Below are 20,832 nucleotides of genomic sequence, written 5' to 3' on the forward strand. Positions count from 1 at the left end.
TATACACACACACACATATAATGTATATCTATATATACACACACACACACACACACACACACACACACACACACACACACACACACACATATAATGTATATCTATATATATATATATATATATATATATCTATATACACACACACACACACACACACACATATATATATATATATATATATATATATATATATATCACATATATTTTTATATATATATATATATCACATATATTTATTTATCACATATCTCTCTCATATTTATATATTAGTGCCTCTGTGTGTGTGATGTCACAGCATCTGAGAAAGCTCTTCTAAGAAAAGCATAGGAAAGTTACAAAAATGTTTAGCTAAGTAAGGGGTTTAGAACATGTAAAGCCCATGGGAGTTACTGAGGTTTATTTTCTACTATTAGAATCAGGGGCAGAAGTCAGTGAGGTGGATTTATGTCATCTAAGGTTGTCTGGTTAAAGGCGGAACAAAGAAAAGGGGGGGAGCTGCTGGTAGCAAGGAGTTATGCATGTGCTGTTCTTCTCTGTGCAGAGAAGTGATCACAGACCTGATTGTGCAGCCAGCCATGGGAAGTAAATAAACAAATTAGCTGTGCGAAGGTCTAGAAACTGTTATTAGTTTAAAACTGCAGCTTACCCTACATGTCTTCTTATCAGCAAACGACCCTTAGCCCCCTCCCCGCTCCTGAGTAATTGTAATTATCTGATTGGTTATTCAATGGGTCAAAGGTTCCTTCCTTCTCTTACCAAACATGCAATAGTAAGTCCTTTTTTTTTAATTTATTTTTTTACAAATAGCGTTATGTGCATTTGTTTTGTGAGAGTTTTTCTTGTCTGACTCTTGCTAACACTGTACAATAGCCTTTAAGTACAGAGCACAGACGGCATTTGCATTGTGCTGTGTGATACACATACAGGGTCCTGGACTCCATAATTGTGATGCCAAGTAAATGGTAAATTGAAGCAGCACTATGTAGAAGCATGCCTATGCGACCCAGTGAACATGGTGTTGCGACCCAGTAATGGGTCGCAATCCGTGGTTTGAAGAACCCTGTTCTAGAGGACTGGTGGGTCCAAGAGGCAGGAAGGATTGTCTCAGTCCTTATAGCCTTCAATTAAGATGACTGGATCAGTGGAGTTCCGCTGCGTCTCTCTCTTTTGTCTCGGGTTGTCAAACCCTAGAGCTCCTTCCCATGTAGTGGAGGGTTGGTTGGCTTGCGCCCTCTTGCCGCCGAGTTGGGCGGTTTGGACTTTTTTCTTTTGAGGCCCTGGGAATTGTCCTTCTGGACTTAGTTCTCAGCAGCTAGTAGTTTATTGGGTAGTTCATCTGCCTTGCAGTGGATGGGTTGCAGAATGTGACCAGCTGCAGCTATTGCACATTGACTGTGTACTGTCTAGCTACTTTTTATGAGACCTTTTTGTCTTCCTCTGTTGTCTCCATGTGTTGGGTCTCCTTTAAGGGACCTGGGTTCCCCTCCGGGATATGGTCATTCCCTGTTAGGGGCACTGGGCGTGGTCTCCTTGGGCTCTGCTCGGAACTGGGGATGCTGTGCGTCCTTTTCTCTCTATGATCCTCCGATTGTATGGCGGTGATGTGGAGACCAGCCTTTGCTTGAGTAATTTTGGCCTCAGGGTATCCCCTTGCTTGTTGTCCTGCGGCTGTTTGAGAGTCTATGGGCTCTAGTGTCGTTGTATGACTTTTAACGCCTTAGTTTCTCTGTTTTGAGTCCCGGTCCTAAACCCCTGGTTTCTGCTTGGTCTGGGCGTAGCTTCCCCTTGTCTGCTAGGACCCATTTGGGTCTTCGTGTGCTGGGCTCGCTATTGGGGGTTTTCCTTTTATGGATTTTGTGTCGACCTTTCGGTTCTTCTTTATCTTATCCCTTGGTGAGGGACCGCCTCTTGGGCGACGGTGTCTCCTGGAGGACTGTTGGCTCAGTTGAGTCCGATTTTTGCGGTCTCTAGCTAGGCTTCTGGACTATCTGCGGGTCAGTGCCCTTGGGGCCTTTCCTTTTCAAAGTTTTCTCGACTTCGGACGAAGCAGGGTTTTTGTTGGGTAGTGTTTTCTGGCTTGGTGCCCTCAGAATGAGCTGCCTAATGTACCCTCCCGTTTTGGCATTCAGTGTCCTCTTTAGCTTGGGTATAGTTTTCCCAAAAGTAATGAATGCAGCTATGGACTCTTTCCAAGTAGGAAGAAAAACATAAATTATGCTTACCTGATAATTTCCTTTTCTTCGGTTGGAAAGAGTCCACAGCTCCCCACCCTTTTTCTACATGGGGCATCTTTTTATTCTTCTGGCACCTTTTTTTCACTCTGATATTTCTTCTACTGTTCCTTGTTCCTCGGCAGAATGACTGGGGGATGAGGGAAGTGGGAGGAGTATTTAAGCCTTTAGCTGGGGTGTCTTTGCCTCCTTCTGGTGGCCAGGTTCTTATTTCACAAAAGTAATGAATGCAGCTGTGGACTCTTTCCAACGGAAGAAAAGGAAATTTATCAGGTAAGCATAATTTTATGTTTTTCCTTAATTTGAACACTATTTTTTATTTATTTATTATTTTTAAGTTTTCCATAATAATTGTATACAGAAAGATACAAGTGAACATTTGAAATTCAAGGTTACAACAACAATACTAGTGGAATCAGTGCAATAAAATGGGAACAATCTTTTGTGATTCACAGTATAGAAGCAGTTCCCTCTAATATGGTAAGGAAAGTTCCCTTAAGGACAGAGCTTCAGTTTGCTCAATAGTTCCATGATGGAATAATTCTGTCATTGGTCATTAAGGGGATAAGTACAGGTAATACATAATGTATATCAGCCTAGGAATGTGAAGTGAAACTAGCGACTAGGAAAAGTTAGATGGAAGTAGAGAGTAGGAAAATTTAGAGGAAGAGATGAAGGGAAAAAAAAGGAATTATTAAATAAATTAAATCCACCCAGGTCTCACTATGATTATATTAATCCCAGTGAACTTTGTAACATTGTATTTGTTTGGGCTTTGTTTACATATTCATCCCAATAAAAACGTATCATGTGGAAAATGAGAATTTTATTTAATTTTATAAAGGAGTATTCCTCTAAAGATAAAAGTTCTGTGATTCTGTTGGTTAACATCTCCTTATTGGTAAAGTAGGGTGTCTTCCAATTTCTTACTAGGATAGATTTAATGCTATTAAGTATAATCAATATAAGTTTAGTCAAATTTTGCAGATGCGACGTACAGGTTTGTTCAGGAGGGTTGTAAATACATCTAATTGAAAATCGTTCTACATGAAGTAACCGTAGATCATACATTTTTAATTATAGGACAGTCCCACAATATGCGATTCATCTTAACTATCATACCACAACCTCTCCAGCACTGATTAGATGCCGTTGGGTAGATGCTGTGTATTCTAGTTGGAGTAAGGTACCACCTGGTGAGAATTTTAGAATTACGTTCTTGTATGCCAAAGGAGGCAGATGACTTCGGAGTATTGTAGAAGATATGAAGCCAATCTGAACCCTCCAAATGAGACCCAATCTCACTCTCCAATTTTTGTAGATATACAAGGTCTTTGGGATAATTTGGAATAGTTAGGTTTATAGCTAAGGGACATTGTGCCCCTTATGGAGACCCTTGATAAACAAAGCTTTTCAAAGAGAGTTAATTGCCTAACCAGGTTGGGTTTCTGTGGGTGGCGATCTAAGACATTTCCAAGTTGCAGATATTATTTCCATTTTGAATAAGTACCCCCCGGCACTTTACAGAGGTTTATAGGTACTGGTAGACAGCTGCCAGTACCTTAGATGGCAGACACTAGTTAGAGGGGGGGAGCATTAGAGAGCTGTTTGGGAGGGATCAGGGAGGTTGGAGAGTAAGGTACTAAAGTAAGTACTAAAATATTATAAAAACATAAGGCACAGGTAATGTAGTCATGCAAAAAGTCCAATCGGAACCGGTGCTTAAGTAAAAGAATATATAAAAAATTTAAAGCAAAAAGTAAATAAAAAGTATTTATAAGTAGCACTCTTGCCTAAGACAAAAATGATATACTGAATGTGCTTCAGCAACCTACATGGACAATGACTCAATGAAAGATAAACTATTTACATAAATGTTTATTACAACTTAACATAAATAAAATTCTTCTTCTAAGGGGGTATCCTACCCTGCAGGGGGAAAAAAAGAAAAAAAAAAAGGTGACGATAGCTGTTTGCAAGGCATCAGGTAGGGATCAGGGAATGTGAGGTGTCAGATGGTAATATCTACACTAAAGCTTAAATTAACCTTACAAGCTACCTGATTGACCCCTTCACTGCTGGGAATAATAGAAGTGTGATGCGCAGCTGCAATTAGCGGCTTTCTAATTGCCAAAAAGCAATGGCAAAACCATATATATCTATTTCTGAACAAAGGGATCCCAGAAAACCTTTTACAACCATTTGTGCCATGATTGCACAATAAGTATGTAAATATTTTCAGTGAGACGCCCAAAGTTTTTTAAAAAGTTAACAATTTTTTTTTCTATATGATCACATTTAGTGGTGAAATGGTGGCATGAAATATACCAAAATGGGCCTAGTTCAATACCTTGGGTTGTCTACTTAAAAAATGTAAATAAAATAAAAATAAATAAAACCAAGGCTCTTTCTCTTGTAAGGTGTATCCAGTCCACGGATCATCCATTACTTGTGGGATATTCTCATTCCCAACAGGAAGTTGCAAGAGGACACCCACAGCAGAGCTGTAATATAGCTCCTCCCCTAACTGTCATAGCCAGTCATTCTCTTGCAACTCTCAACAAGCTAGGATGTTGTAGGAGAGAGTGGTTAAATATAGTTAGTTTATTTTCTTCAATCAAAAGTTTGTTATTTTTAAATAGTACCGGAGTTGTGCTATTTTATCTCAGCCAGTAAATAGAAGAAGAATCTGCCTGAGGTTTCTATGATCTTAGCAGGTTGTAACTAAGATCCATTGCTATTCTCACATATGTCTGAGGGGATTACACAGATGAGGTAACTTCAGCGAGAGAATGGCGTGCAGTTTATTCTGCTATCAGGTATGTGCAGTTATAATTTTTTCTAGAGATGGAAAACACTAGAAAATGCTGCTGATACCGGATTAATGTAAGTTAAGCCTGAATACAGTGATTTAATAACGACTGGTATCATGCTTACTCCCAGGGGTAATACCCTTATGATATTGCAATATAAACGTTTGCTGGCATGTTTAATCATTTTTATATATGCATTGGTGATAAAACTTTATTGGGGCCTAGTTTTTTCCACATGGCTGGCTTAAATTTTGACTAGAAACAGTTTTACTGAGGCTTTCCACTGTTATAGTATAAAAGTTACAGTTGGTGCAGTTAAAATTACAAACTGTGACATCCAGCTTCCCTCAGGAGTCCCCTGTATGCTATAGGACATCTCTAAAGGGCTCAAAGGCTTTCCAAAGTCGTTTATTGGGGAAGGTAGGACCACAGCTTGCTGTGGCAGTTGGTTGTGACTGTTTAAAAAAAAAAAAAAAAAGTCTATTTCTTTTTTTTGATCAGTTTTTTTGAACTAAGGGGTTAATCATCAATTTGCAAGTGGATGCAATGCTCTGCTAGCCTATTACATACACTGTAAAAATTTCGTTTGATTTACTGCATTTTTTCACTGTTTTTCAAATTCTGACAAAATTTGTTTCTCTTAAAGGCACAGTACCGTTTTTTATATTTGCTTGTTAACTTGATTTAAAGTGTTTTCCAAGCTTGCTAGTCTCATTGCTAGTCTGTATAAACATGTCTGATATAGAAGAAACTCCTTGTTCATTATGTTTAAAAGCCATGGTGGAACCCCCTCTTAGAATGTGTACCAAATGTACTGATTTCATTTTATGCAATAAAGATCATATTCTGTTTTTAAAAAATTATCACCAGAGGAATCTGACGAGGGGAAAGTTATGCCGACTAACTCTCCCCACGTGTCAGACCCTTTGACTCCCGCCCAAGGGACTCCCGCTCAAATGGCGCCAAGTACATCTAGGGCGCCCATAGCGTTTACTTTACAAGACATGGCGGCAGTCATGGATAATATACTGTCAGCGGTATTAGCCAGACTACCTGAACTTAGAGGTTAGCGAGATAGCTCTGGGGTGAGACAAAATGCAGAGCATACTGACGCTTTAAGAACCATGTCTGATACTGCCTCACAATATGCAGAAGCTGAGGAAGGAGAGCTTCAGTCAGTGGGTGATGTTAATGACTCAGGAAAGATACCTGATTCTAATATTTCTACATTTAAATTTAAGCTTGAACACCTCCGCGTGTTACTTAGGGAGGTTTTAGCTGCTCTGAATGACTGTGATACCATTGCAGTGCCAGAGAAATTTTGTAGACTGGATAAATGCTTTGCAGTGCCGGTGTGTACTGATGTTTTTCCAATACCTAAAAGGTTTACAGAAATTATTAATAAGGAATGGGATAGACCAGGTGTGCCGTTCTCTTCCCCTCCTATTTTTAGAAAAATGTTTTCCAATAGACGCCACCACACGGGACTTATGGCAGACAGTCCCTAAGGTGGAGGGAGCAGTTTCTACTCTAGCAAAGCGTACTACTATCCCTGTCGAGGACAGTTGTGCTTTTTTAGAGCCAATGGATAAAAAATTAGAAGGTTACCTTAAGAAAATATTTATTCAACAAGGTTTTATCCTACAGCCCATTGCATGCATTGCCCCTGTCACTGCTGCTGCGGCGTACTGGTTTGAGTCTCTGGAAGAGGCTTTACAGGTAGGGACTCCATTGGATGACATACTTGGCAAACTTAGAGCACTTAAGCTAGCCAATTATTTTATTTCTGATGCCATTGTTCATTTGAATAAACTAACGGCTAAGAATTCTGGTTTTGCTATACAGGCGCGCAGAGCACTATGGCTTAAATCATGGTCAGCTGACGTGACTTTAAAATCTAAGCTACTTAACATTCCCTTCAAGGGGCAGACCCTATTCGGGCCTGGTTTGAAGGAGATTATTGCTGATATCACGGGAGGAAAAGGTTGTGCCCTTCCTCAGGACAGGTCCAAATCTAGGGCCAAACAGTCTAATTTTCGTGCCTTTCGAAACTTCAAGGCAGGTGCGGCATCAACTTCCTCTAATAATAAACAAGAGGGAACTTTTGCTCAATCCAAGACGGTCTGGAGACCAAACCAGACCTGGAAAAAAGGTAAGCAGGTCAAAAAGCCTGCTGCTGCCTCTAAGACAGCATGAAGGAACGACCCCCTATCCGGTAACGGATCTAGTAGGGGGCAGACTTTCACTCTTCGCCCAGGCGTGGGCAAGAGATGTTCAGGATCCCTGGGCGTTGGAAATTATATCCCAGGGATATCTTCTGGACTTCAAAGCTTCCCCCCCAAAAGGGAGATTTCACCTTTCACAATTATCTGCAAACCAGATAAAGAGTGAGGCATTCTTACACTGTGTACGAGACCTCCTAGTTATGGGAGTGATCCATCCAGTTCCAAAGAAGGAGCAGGAACAGGGTTTTTACTCAAATCTGTTTGTGGTTCCCAAAAAAGAGGGAACCTTCAGACCGATTTTGGATCTAAAGATCTTAAACAAATTCCTCAAAGTTCCGTCGTTCAAGATGGAAACTATTCGTACCATCCTACCACTGATCCAGGAGGGTCAATATATGACTACAGTGGATCTAAAGGATGCTTATCTTCACATTCCGATACACAAAGATCATCATCGGTTTCTCAGGTTTGCCTTTCAAGACAGGCATTACCAGTTGTAGCTCTTCCCTTTGGATTAGCTACAGCCCCAAGAATCTTTACAAAGGTTCTAGGGTCGCTTTTGGTGGCCCTAAGGCCGCGGGGCATAGCAGTAGCCCCTTATTTAGACGACATCCTGATACAGGCGTCAAACTTCCAAATTGCCAAGTCTCATACGGACGTAGTACTGGCATTTCTGAGATTGCATGGGTGAAAAGTGAACGAGGAAAAGTGTTCTCTATCCCCACTCACAAGAGTTTCCTTTTTAGGGACTCTGATAGATTCTGTAGAAATGAAAATTTACCTTGACGTAGTCCAGGTTATCAAAGCTTCTAAATTCCTGTCGGGTTCTTCATTCCATTCCGCGCCCTTTGGTGGCTCAGTGTATGGAAGTAATCGGCTTAATGGTAGCGGCAATGGACATAGTGCCGTTTGCACGCTTACATCTCAGACCGCTGCAACTATGCAGGCTCAGTCAGTGGAGCGGGGATTACACAGATTTGGCCCCTCAACTGAATCTGGACCAAGAGACCAGGGATCCTCTTCCCTGGTGGCTATCTCGGGTCCATCTGTCCAAAGGTATGACCTTCGCAGGCCAGATTGGACTATTGTAACAACAAATGCCAGCCTTCTAGGTTGGGGTGCAGTCTGGAACTCCCTGAAGGCTCAGGGATCGTGGACTCAGGAGGAGTCTCTCCTTCCAATAAATATTCTGGAACTAAGAGCGATATTCAAGGCTCTTCAGGTTTGGCCTCAGTTAGCAACTCTGAGGTACATCAGATTTCAGTCGGTCAACATCAAGACTGTAGCTTACATCAACCATCGAGGGGGAACAAGAAGTTCCCTAGAGATGTTAGAAGTTTCAAAAATAATTCGCTGGGCAGAGATTCACTCTTGCCACCTATCAGCTATCCATATCCCAGGTGTAGAGCACTGGGAGGCGGATTTTCTAAGTCGTCAGACTTTTCATCCGGGAGAGTGGGAACTCCATCCGGAGGTATTTGCACAACTGATTCTCCGTTGGGGCAAACCAGAACTGGATCTCATGGCGTCTCGCCAGAACGCCAAGCTTCCGTGTTACGGATCCAGGTCCAGGGATCCCAAGGCGACACTGATAGATACTCTAGCAGCGCCCTGGTCTTTCAACCTGGCTTATGTGTTTCCACCGTTTCCTCTGCTCCCTCGACTGATTGCCAAGATCAAGCAGGAGAGAGCATCGGTGATTCTGATTGCACCTGCGTGGCCACGCAGGACCTGGTATGCAGATCTAGTGGACATGTCATCCTTTCCACCATGGTCTCTGCCTCTGAAACAGGACCTTCTACTTCAGGGTCCTTTCATCCATCCAAATCTAATTTCTCTGAGGCTGACTGCCTGGAGATTGAATGCTTGATTTTATCAAAGCGTGGCTTCTCCGAGTCAGTTATTGATACCTTAATACAGGCACGAAAGCCTGTCACCAGGAAAATTTACCATAAGGTATGGCATAGATATCTTTATTGGTGTGAATCCAAGGGTTACTCATGGAGTAAGGTCAGGATTCCTAGGATTTTATCTTTTCTCCAAGAAGGTTTGGAAAAAGGATTGTCAGCTAGTTTCTTAAAGGGACAGATTTTTGCTCTGTCTATTCTTTTGCACTAGCGTCTGGCAGATGTTCCAGACGTTCAGGCATTTTGTCAGGCTTTAGTTTGAATCAAGCCTGTGTTTAAACCTGTTGCTCCACCATGGAGCTTAAACTTGGTTCTTAAGGTTCTTCAAGGAGTTCCGTTTGAACCTCTTCATTCCATAGATATCAAACTTTTATCTTGGAAAGTTTTTTTTTTTGGTAGCTATTTCCTGGGCTCGTAGAGTCTCTGAGCTATCTGCCTTACAATGTGATTCTCCTTATCTGATTTTTCATACGGATAAGGTAGTCCTGCGTACCAAACCTGGGTTCTTACCTAAGGTGGTATCTAACAAGAATATCAATCAAGAGATTGTCGTTCCATCCTTGTGTTACACATTCTGGACGTGGTCTGTGCTTTAAAGTTTTACTTACAAGCCACTAAAGATTTTCGTCAAACATCTGCTTTGTTTGTTGTCTACTCTGGACAGAGGAGAGGTCAAAAGTCTTCGGCAACCTCTTTTTCTTTTTGACTAAGAAGCTTAATCCGCTTAGCCTATGAGACTGCTGGACAGCAGCCTCCTGAAAGGATTACAGCTCATTCCACTAGAGCTGTGGCTTCCACTTGGGCCTTTAAAAATGAGGCTTCTGATTTGCAACAGATTTGCAAGGCGGCGACTTGGTCTTCGCTTCATACTTTTTCAAAATTTTACATATTTGATACTTTTGCTTCTTCGGAGGCTATATTTGGGAGAAAGGTTTTACAGGCAGTGGTTCCTTCCATTTAAGTTCCTGCCTTGTCCCTCCCTTCATCCGTGTACTTTAGCTTTGGTATTGGTATCCCACAAGTAATGGATGATCCGTAGACTGGATACACCTTACAAGAGAAAACACAATTTATGCTTACCTGATAAATTTATTTCTCTTGTGGTGTATCCAGTCCACGGCCCGCCCTGTCATTTTAAGGCAGGTAATTTTTAAATTTAAACTACAGTAACCACTACACCCTATGGTTCCTCCTTTCTCGGCTTGTTTTCGGTCGAATGACTGTCTATGACAGTTAGGGGAGGAGCTATATTACAGCTCTGCTGTGGGTGTCCTCTTGCAACTTCCTGTTGGGAATGAGAATATCCCACAAGTAATGGATGATCCGTGGACTGGATACACCACAAGAGAAATAAATTTATCAGGTAAGCATAAATTGTGTTTTTTCTGTTTCAATGGAGTAATAGCAAAAATGCTAAAAATTCTCTGGTATTTTGGGCAAGTTCTTCTCTGAAAGTCTCAGTAGTGAAGAGGTTAAAAATATTTGCTTGCTGCATAAAAAACTTTGGTCAATGCAATTGTGTCTTAAAGGGAAAGTAAACACCATAATGTTATTGTTTAAAAAGATAGATAATCCCTTTATTTACCATTCCCCAGTTTTGTATAACCAACACTGTTATAGAAATACACTTTTTACCTCTGTGATTACCTTGTATCTAAGCTTCTGCAGACTGCCCCCTTATTCTTTTAACAGACTTGGATTTCCGGCAATTAGTGCTGACTCCACGTGCGTGAGCAAAATGTTATTTATATGAAACACATGAACTAACGCCCTCTAGCTGTGAAAAACTCTCAAATGCATTCAAATAAGAGGCTGCCTTCAAGGGCTTAAATTAGCATATGAGCCTATCTAGGTTTAGCTTTCAACTAAGAATACCAAGAGAGCAAAGCAAATTTGATTATAAAAGTAAATTAGAAAGTTGTTTAAAATTGCATTCCCTATCTGAATCAAGAAAGTTTAGCTTGGACTTTACTATCACTTTAAGTGATCATTCTGGAAATGTATAGTAAGAGTCTACGCTGAACACTTGTCTTTATATTTATCTTGTGAGTGCCTATATAGAACATCAACTAGTTACACATCTTAGAACCCTAAACAAATCTGAAAGCCCAATTTAATGGTTCACCTATTAAACAAGGGAGGGCCAAGATGACATCTTGTTTACTTTTTCTTTAACTTGGCATTTACAAGATAAATATAAACAGTGCCCCCCATGGGAGAAGAACATTTGGCCAGTGCCCCCCAGATACATTGAGCTTGATACCCTTGCTATATAGGTATAAAATGTATTAAACTGACGTGTAGGCGCACATTTTTAGACCTGTATTAAGAACTTTAATTTGATCTTAAAGGGACATAATACTCATATGCTAAATCACTTGAAACTGATGCAGTATAACTGTAAAAAGCTGACAGGAAAATATCACCTGAGCATCTCTATGTAAAAAAGGGAGATATTTTACCTCACAATTTCCTCAGCTCAGCAGAGTAAGTCCTGTGTAAAAAGTTATAATTCAGCTGCTGTCCAGCTGCAGGTAAAAAAAAAAAAAGAATAAATGAACTGCAGCCAATCAGCATCAGCAGTGCTGAGGTCATGAACTATTTTACTGTGATCTCATGAGATTTCACTTACAGTTGTGCTTATAAGTTTACATACCCTGGCAAAATTTATGATTTCTTGGCCATTTTTCAGAGAAAATGAATAACACAAAAACTTTTCTTTCACTTATGGTTCGTGTTTTGCTGAAGCCATTTATTATCAATCAACTCTGTTACCGTTTAAATCATAATGACAGAAACTACCCAAATGACCCTGATCAAAAGTTTACATACCCTGGTGATGTTGGCTTGATAACATGCACACAAGTTTACACTAAGGGGTTTGAATGGCTATTAAAGTTGACCATCCTCACCTGTGATCTGTTTGCTTGTAATTAGTGTGTGTGTATGAAAGGTCAATGAGTTTCTGGACTCCCGACAGACCCTTGCATCTTTCATCCAGTGCTGCACTGACGTTTCTGGATTCTGAGTCCTGGGGAAAGCAAAAGAATTGTCAAAGGATCTGCGGGAAAAGGTAGTTGAACTGTATAAAACAGGAAAGGGATATAAAAAGATATCCAAGGAATTGAGAATGCAAATCAGCAGTGTTCAAACTCTAATCAAGAAGTGGAAAATGAGGTGTTCTGTTTGACAACATAATGCATTCGTCTTGCCATCAATTCTGACCAAATTTCCTGTGCCTTTGTAGCTCACACATCCCAAAACATCAGCGATCCACCTCCGTGTTTAACAGTTGGAATGGTGTACCTTTCATCATAGGCCTTGTTGACTCCTCTCCAAATGTAGGGTTTATGGTTGTGACCAAAAAGCTCAATTTTGGTCTCATCAATCCAATTGACTTTGTGCCAGAAGGTTTGAGGCTTGTCTTTGTGCTATTTGGCGTATTGTAAGCGGGATACTTTGTGACATTTGCGTAGTAATGGCTTTCTTCTGGCTACTCAACCATGCACCCATTTTTCTTTAAGTGCCTCCTTAATGTGCATCATGAAACAGCCGCACCACATGTTTTCAGAGAGTCCTGTATTTCACCTGAAGTTATGTTGCATCCCGAACAATTTTCCTGGCAGTTGTTGCTGAAATTTTAGTTGGTCTACCTGACCGTGGTTTGGTTTCAACAGAACCCCTCATTTTCCACTTCTTGATTAGAGTTTAAACACTGCTGATTTGCATTCTCAATTCCTTGGATATCTTTTTAGGTCCCTTTCCTGTTTTATAAAGTTCAACTAACTTTTCCCGCAGATCCTTTGGCAATTATTTTGCTTTCTCCATGACTCAGAATCCACAAACGTCAGTGCAGCACTGGATGAAAGATGCAAGGGTCTGTCAGGAGTCCAGAAACTCATTGACCTTTTATACACACACACTAATTACAAGCAAACAGATCACAGGTGAGGATGGTTACCTTTAATAGCCATTCAAACCCCTTTGTGTCAACTTCTGTGCATGTTATCAGGCCAAAATCACCAGGGTATGTAAACTTTTGATCAGGGTCATTTGGGTAGTTTCTGTTATTATGATTTAAAAAGAGTAAAACGTTGATTGATAATAAATGGCTTCAGCCAAACACTAAACAGGAGTGAAAGAAAAGTTTTTGTGTTATCATTCATATTCTCTGAAAAATGGCCAAGAAATTATAAATTCTGACAGGGTATGTAAACGTATGAGCACAACTGTAACTCTCATGAGATTTCATAGTAAACTTCCTTAAACTGAATAGGAAAATAACATAAGTGTGCACGAAGCTCACTCCCTTGCTTAAAGTCCTTTGCAATGGGGTGGGAATACTTAGGACATTTTGAGGTAAATTATCTTTCTTTTTTACAGAGAGTTGTTCTGGTGATATTTTATATTCAGCTTTTTACAGCTATGCTGCATCACATTAAAGTGTTTCAACATTTGGGTATCATGTCCCTTTAAGCAAGATTTTTACTGCTTAAAGGGACACTAAACCCACAATTTTTCTTTCATGGTTCATGTAGAGAAAACTATTTTAAACAACATTCCAATTTACTTCTCTTATCTAATTTGCTTCATTCTTTAGATATCTTTGTTGAAGAAATAGCAATGCACATGGTTAAGCCAATCACACGAGGCATCTATGTGCAGCCACCAATCAGCAGCCACTGAGCCTATCTAGATATGCTATTCAGCAAAGGACATCAAGAGAATGAAGCAAATTAGATAACAGAAGTAAATTAGAAAGTTGTTTAAAATTGCACGTACTTTCTAAATCATGAAATAAAACATTTGGGTTTCATGTCCCTTTAAATGAGAGGTTTTTCCCCTCACAAAAAAAAATCTGTATTTCTTCTTCTTCACTACTTAAAACATTAAAATAATTAGTTTTTTGAATTCCCCTCTCAGTTAAATTAATAACTTGTATATTTATCTTGTATCTATCATTAGGAACCTATTTACATTTATTAGGTTTCTTGTAATTAGACTGATTGAAAGACATATATTTCTATTGTATTTCTCATAGGTTTTCTCAATACAACATAATTAGTCTGTTCTCTATTCCTTCAGATAACAAATAATGGGCATTGGGACTATATACGTTTGCACAGTATTTACACTGAATTGTTTCATTTTTTTTTATTATTTTTTTTGTGGAAGCATTCTCTGTCCACCAATCCTTCTTATCAGCCAGCAAGTAGTTCATCCCTGTGTATTTGCTGTACATAAACATGTATTTCCTGTTGGCTTCAATATGAATTTAAACAGGTTTAATTACATTACATGCAAAAAAATATTTGAACATGTTTAACTGGTGCTTTTTTATATGTACGATAGATGTATGCGTTTTAATGTCCCTTCAGGAAGATATAACTAAATATATTGACAGATTTGCACAGATCTTAGTGTGTTACACTTCCGCAAGAGGAAATTCTTCTTACGCATTTGGAGGCATCCGAAATCCACGAATGCACATATGCCTACTTCTATATCGTGCCCAATGGGTTTTACCTTTATTTTTGGATGCAAGTTCATATGCTTGGGGGCTGTTTCAAGAATCTAATAATTCAGTAGTGGTGCTATAGTTTTCACTATCTTGCTACCCATGAGCTTCTAATAATGACCTAGCATGGTTAGTCCTCTGCTATTTTTATTTTATTCACCATTGTTCAGATTTATTTTTATGTTTCCTTTTTAAAGGACATTAAACTCAACAATTCTGCCATATATATGAAAGAGCACTAGTTAGACAAATGAATAACGATTGTTTGCACTTTAAATCCGTTTAAATTGATACTGAAACTAACCAGAAGTGTGTGTTTTTTGTGTACAGCTTGTTTGTGAGAGAAAAGCTCCTATGAGTGTCACACTTTACACCTGCATAGAAACTAAAATTTCTTAAAGGGACATAATACCCAAATGTTGAAGCACTTAAACGTGATGCAGCATAGCTTTAAAAAGCTGACCAGAAAATATTACCTGATCTTCTCTATGTAAAAAAGGAAGATATTTTACCTCCATGTTCTCGTAGGCACTTCCCATTGTAAAGAGACTTTAAGCAGCCAATCAAAAACTTGCAAGGGAGTGTGCATCTGGCATGTGCAGGCAAAGTCTCAAGATTTCTTAGTAAATCTCCTAACGCTGAGGAGGGAAATGAGGATAGACTTAAGGGGACATGAAACCCACATTTTTTATTTTATGATTCAGATAGATCATAACATTTTAAACAACTTTCCAATGTATTTCCATCATCTAATTTGTTTCATTCTCTTGGTATCCTTTGTTGAAGGAGCAGTGATGCACTACTGGGAGATAGCTGAAAGCCAATGACAAGAGGAATATATGTTCAGCCACGATTCATCAACTGAGCCTACCTAGGCATACTTTTCAACAAACAATACAGAGAGAACAAAACAAATTAGATAATAGAAATACATTGCAAAGTTGTCTAAAATGGTACGCTCTATTAGAATCATAAATGAAAAAAAAATTTGGGTTTTTCATGTCCCTTTAGGTTCAATCTCATGAGATCACAGTAAAGCAAAGTGTGACATCAGTACTGATGCCGATGATTGGCTGCTGTTTTTTCTTCTTTTTGTCATGCAGCTGACAGTAGCTGAAGGATAACTATTCACAGAGCACTTACTTTCGTGAGCTGAAGAAATTGAGGTAAAATATCTTCCTTCTTTTACATATAGATGATATATCAGGTGATCATTTTTAGTCCGCTTTTTACAGTTAAGCTGCATCACCTTCAAATGATTTAGCCAATGGATATTATGTCTCTTTACGTACACGAAGATACACTAAACAAAATACATTTTAACATGACGTCTTTTAGATATAACAAAGATATAAAACTATTTTATATCTCTTTAATAATTGTGAGCTACCATACAATGTTACTAGAGTCTTCTGTCGTAAAATGTTTACATTGCAGGTTTCCATATCTAGTCAAAAGTTAAAAATATATTTACCACCCAGGCCTGTGTGCGCTCTCAATAAACCATTCCAACTCCTATCTTGCGTATCCTGGAAGTTCCTCAGTGGGCGAGATCATTCTGTATGACTCCAACTGCTTGGTAAGTCCGCCATGACTGGAGCTAATCGGTTGTCATCATTAGATATAACTTAAACATAACAGGAACATTTTAAATACTTTGGATTTCTTTTTTGCTTTAACCCACTGTACAGAAAACTGAATGCACCATATCTGCCCATGATAGTCCACTTGCTGCTATTGCCTTTAATTCATCAGGATCCAAACTAGCCAGTGCCTCTGAGAAGGTAAGTAAAGAGAATATACTCTTTATCAGAAAGGCACAGAGTAGATGAAGGCATTTTTTTTGTTTTGCTCCTACAAGACAAGATTCTAACTTTTTTAGTACAATAGTGCCCAAAAGGAGAACGCACTTTGACCTATTCTGTACTTTGCAAAACTGGCATTTCTATACTCAACAAAAGTTACATGAGTGGCACCATTGAGGTGCTTCAGCAAATACTTTATACAAATACTAATATTGCAATTTTGAATTTCTTGAATTTTTGTTTTATGATAAACTAATAAGAAATAATTTGATATGGAAATAACAATAATAAAATAAAATTTGCTTGAAGTTTTATGTCTTAACAGCCTTTTTTTTTTCCCTTTCAATTTTAAATAATAAAAGGGTACTGTGATTCGTGTATTTTCTATTCCTGAGGGGCAGAAACTCTATGAATTTAGAAGAGGAATGAAGAGGTGAGACAAATTAATTAAATATGTGAACCAAGTACTAAGTAATGAGCATATTTACCATAAAGATAAAGAGAGAGAATTAGCCCAATTTCTTCTAGAAATGGGCTGACCTAGATTGTGTAAACATGAAAACTGTACCTTTTTTGTGTTGCCTTTTCTGATAATGTAATTCACAAAGGGCTGAAGAGCTGACATTCAGATCACAAAACTCCATGGATGGGTTTCTAATCGAACTTTGCAATTAGACTTGTTTTCATGATAAAAATTTGTATATTTTAAAGAGACATTGTATTACAAAATTGACATGGCCTTTCTGGGGGTTAAACACATAGACTAATGCTAACACTACATGGTTTAATGAATTAGTTTGGCGTTTTTCCTTGCAATGTCCCTTTAAAGGTTTCAGGAGAATAACTGCATTTTTCTTGTCACAAGATAAAGTTGTCACAGACTTAAGAGTTTATTTTCTAGACAATGCATGTTTAGTTCTTAAAAGGCCATTATGGTATAAAAAATACATGCGCTGTTTCGTTACAGTATGGACCTCTGTTTAAGCGCTGAAAACAGTTTAAACATTTGGAAGCACTGCTGGTCATGAATGGAACCTGCTGCTGCTCAAGTCCAGCAGTGCTGTAATATGTATTTAACCCATTTGCGCGGGTTGAACAAAGTCGCTAGTCTTAAAATGTACGTGCTCTAAATTAGATTGTGTAATGTGTTGCTATAATGCTATTAATTTGCATCTAATGATTTTGTGAAGGTGGTGTAACTGTTTCTGTAATCCTTTTTTTTAATTTTTTTTATAAAACATGGCAGCTCCATTACAGCCTAATATTGTGTGTGTTTTGTATTACTGTCTTTACAAGTTAAAATATTCTAAAAACAGAGGTCTAAACATGGAGTTGATAAACTGTGAAACTATTTTTCATGCGGCAAATTTATTATAGTGTCTTGTTTCAATAACGGCATTCAACAAATGTAATACTTGTTCAAAATCCTGGATGTACCAAAATATCACCAAACTCACACACAATGTAAAAATGGCGCCTCCCTCATTTTATGATGCATGGTATGAATAGCAGAACTACATTCATAACCCTGCACATGGATGTGTAAATGCTGCCAAGGAAATGTGCTAATAAAATACTTCCTTTACTTCGGCGTTAAATGGATGTGGAAATGAATAAACCCGTTTTCAGTTCTTATTTATTTAAAGAGAGTCTAGTGCAAAATGTGCTCTATTTTGTTAGAACATAAAATTTTAACACTACCAACCCTGCACAAAGGAGCTATAAACATAGTTAAATCACTGCTAGGGTGTTGCAGAGAACAGCTAGTGAGACAGCCAATAGCAGTAGTCTCAAATCTACATTAGTAGTGCTAAAATTACTTGTTCTAGCAAACTAGGGAATGGCATTTTTGTACTACAATGTAATCCCATTGCACCCCTGAATGCTAATCTTTTTCTTTTCCAAAACTCACTTTGTTTGAAGCACAAAGGTATGTTGTAGACTTTGTTATGCTTCTTTGCTGAGGTTTTGCTATTTGTACACAAAGTGAAGACTTTGTTTGTTTAATGAACCTTTAGGAGTGTGCCAAAATGGCCTCAGAATTCTGTTCAGAAATATGGTGTTAGCACCGGGGTGACACTGCATGCCATGTGCCAGCAATTTACTGTTTTTTGTATGCCAATGTTGCAATCCTTGCTATAGGTGCAAGAATATCACTTGCTGGACAAAATAAAATAAAAAGTATGTTATGTTCTATATGGAACCGATTTACCTGTCTCAAATTATGAGACTGGTTTCTCCACAATGCTTCTCCTGATATAATTTTAAGTATAACCCTTTAGAAGATAGAGTTTTAGATGTACATGTAATGACTGTAGTTACTGTCTTTAGTATCTAATTCCATAGGGATCTTCTCTCAGTGATTAAAAATGAATACATGAATTAAAAATGAATACAAAGTTCTCAACTTCTTGCGGTTTCATATCTGACAATTGCCAAAATATTGTCCAACTCGTTTTCATTTGTCATAGTAGTAATCTGACAGATTTCACCAAGCAACATCGCTACAGATGTTTGCTTAAAGGGACATTAAACCCATATTTTTTCTTTCATGATTAAGATAAAGCATGCAATTTTAAACAACTTTCTAATTTACTTTGATTATCTAATATGTTTCATTCTCTTGATATCCTTTGCTGAAAAGCATATCTACATAGGCACAGTAGCTGCTGATTGGGGGTTGCACATAGATGCCTCATGTGATTGGCTCACCCATGTGTATTGCTATTTCTTAAACAAAGGATATCTGAAAGATGAAGGAAATTAAATAATAGAAGTAAATTGGAAAGATGTTTAAAATTGTTTTCTCTATCTGTATCATGAAAGAAATTTTTTGAGTTTAATGTCCCTTTAACTAAAAAGAATCTGCATCAAGACAGCTTAATTGAATTATTAGCAAAGCTTTAAATTAACGCTTATATTGTACCCTACATTTGACCAAGTTTGCAAGTAGCCAAGAGCTACAAGGGCATCACAGAGATGCTTCACATGCAGAAATAAAACTCTTTTTGTAGAATGTTTGGACAATTTGATGTTCAATCTATATCTATAGTTCTAAAATACTTGAATTGTCATAAAAGGCTGACAGCTTTGATGGTGGCGCACCTTTGCCACTGTATGAATGAAATCTACTGAGATCTGATCTTTTGACATTGGTAAAAACAACTGGAGATATGGGGGACCAAGAACTACACGCAAACAAAAGAAGAAGAGTCCACGATATCTTCTAAAATCAATTTATTCTTTGAACATTAAAAATCAAGAAAGAGATGAAAACAACTTGCACACAAAAGGGTGCCACACACAGCCTTTTGTGTGGCACTAGTGATTTTAGAAGATACCATGGACTCTTCTTCTTTTGTTTGCCTGCTCTACCAGCACCACCATGGTGCTTCGGCTGTGGGGAGGTGTGAGCCGATTGGGGACAGCCATTGGAGGAGCGGATTCCAAGACGAGGCACATGGGCGTGCCAGAGTGATGTCAGACGCACAGATGATCCAGAACGGTGACGGATACATGCAAACGAACCACGAGGACGTGGAGCCACGCCGGTGAAGAGAGGTGAGCACTTGGAGCGGTAGTGTAATACCCGTGCTGGAATTACCCTCACACAGTCCGGTAAGAGTGGCTGAAAGGCGAGTGGACTGTATATACTGCGTTTGCATTCTGTTGATACCCTACATCTGTTGAATGTACAAAGGTGCATGCCCTCTGGTTTGGTCCCCTATCAAAACGGAACTTGTTTGCTTGTCAGGCTCAAGTACTTATGAGTGGTCCTCAGTTTAAGATTGAGCGTGGACCAAGAACTACAGCCAGAAACTGGTAATTGCATTTTTCACAGTGAACCTGAGGAACCATAAAATATATCGAAGGATAGGAATATTAAGGACATCCTCCCAAATCTGCCTTGGTCATGAAGTGACGAGAGTTCCTGGTTAAATGGAGGGGGATGTTAAAAAGCTGAACTCCTATTTAATTGGTAGAAGTCTAACACTGGAAGAAACAGCCTTCTTTGTTTGGAACCATAGTGGAATAAACTGTTCAGATGCCGAAACTAGACACATGATCTGCAGATCCAGCAAATCTTAAATCAAATAAAAAAAAAAAAAAATCACTTCACATGATTCTGCATAACCGTAAAAGTAAAAGCCTTGTAGTGTGAAGTCTGGCAGTCTGTCTTGTAATCCATGGATATGATATTGTTTACCCACATATATGAAGCCTGAAACCCATGACCCAACGAAAAACTGCTTACTTTCTAAAGTAGGAACATGGACAACTAGAACATCACACCTCCTTGGTCAGAGTTTGCAGCACCATTTTGTAAGAAGGG

General features: G+C 38.7%; 1 protein-coding gene across 1 annotated transcript in view; it reads left to right on the forward strand.

Annotated features, from left to right (window-relative positions):
- Positions 1 to 20,832, forward strand: part of LOC128666693 (WD repeat domain phosphoinositide-interacting protein 1) — a 202,874-nt gene that overhangs the window by 43,254 nt on the left and 138,788 nt on the right. The window contains exons 3-5 of the mRNA XM_053721434.1: positions 16,164 to 16,273; positions 16,386 to 16,478; positions 16,862 to 16,932. Coding sequence (XP_053577409.1) covers positions 16,164 to 16,273; positions 16,386 to 16,478; positions 16,862 to 16,932 — 274 coding nt within the window. The remainder of the gene's footprint in view (positions 1 to 16,163; positions 16,274 to 16,385; positions 16,479 to 16,861; positions 16,933 to 20,832) is intronic.

The sequence above is a fragment of the Bombina bombina genome, chromosome 1, assembly GCF_027579735.1.
Source record: "Bombina bombina isolate aBomBom1 chromosome 1, aBomBom1.pri, whole genome shotgun sequence".
Lineage (NCBI taxonomy): Eukaryota > Metazoa > Chordata > Amphibia > Anura > Bombinatoridae > Bombina > Bombina bombina.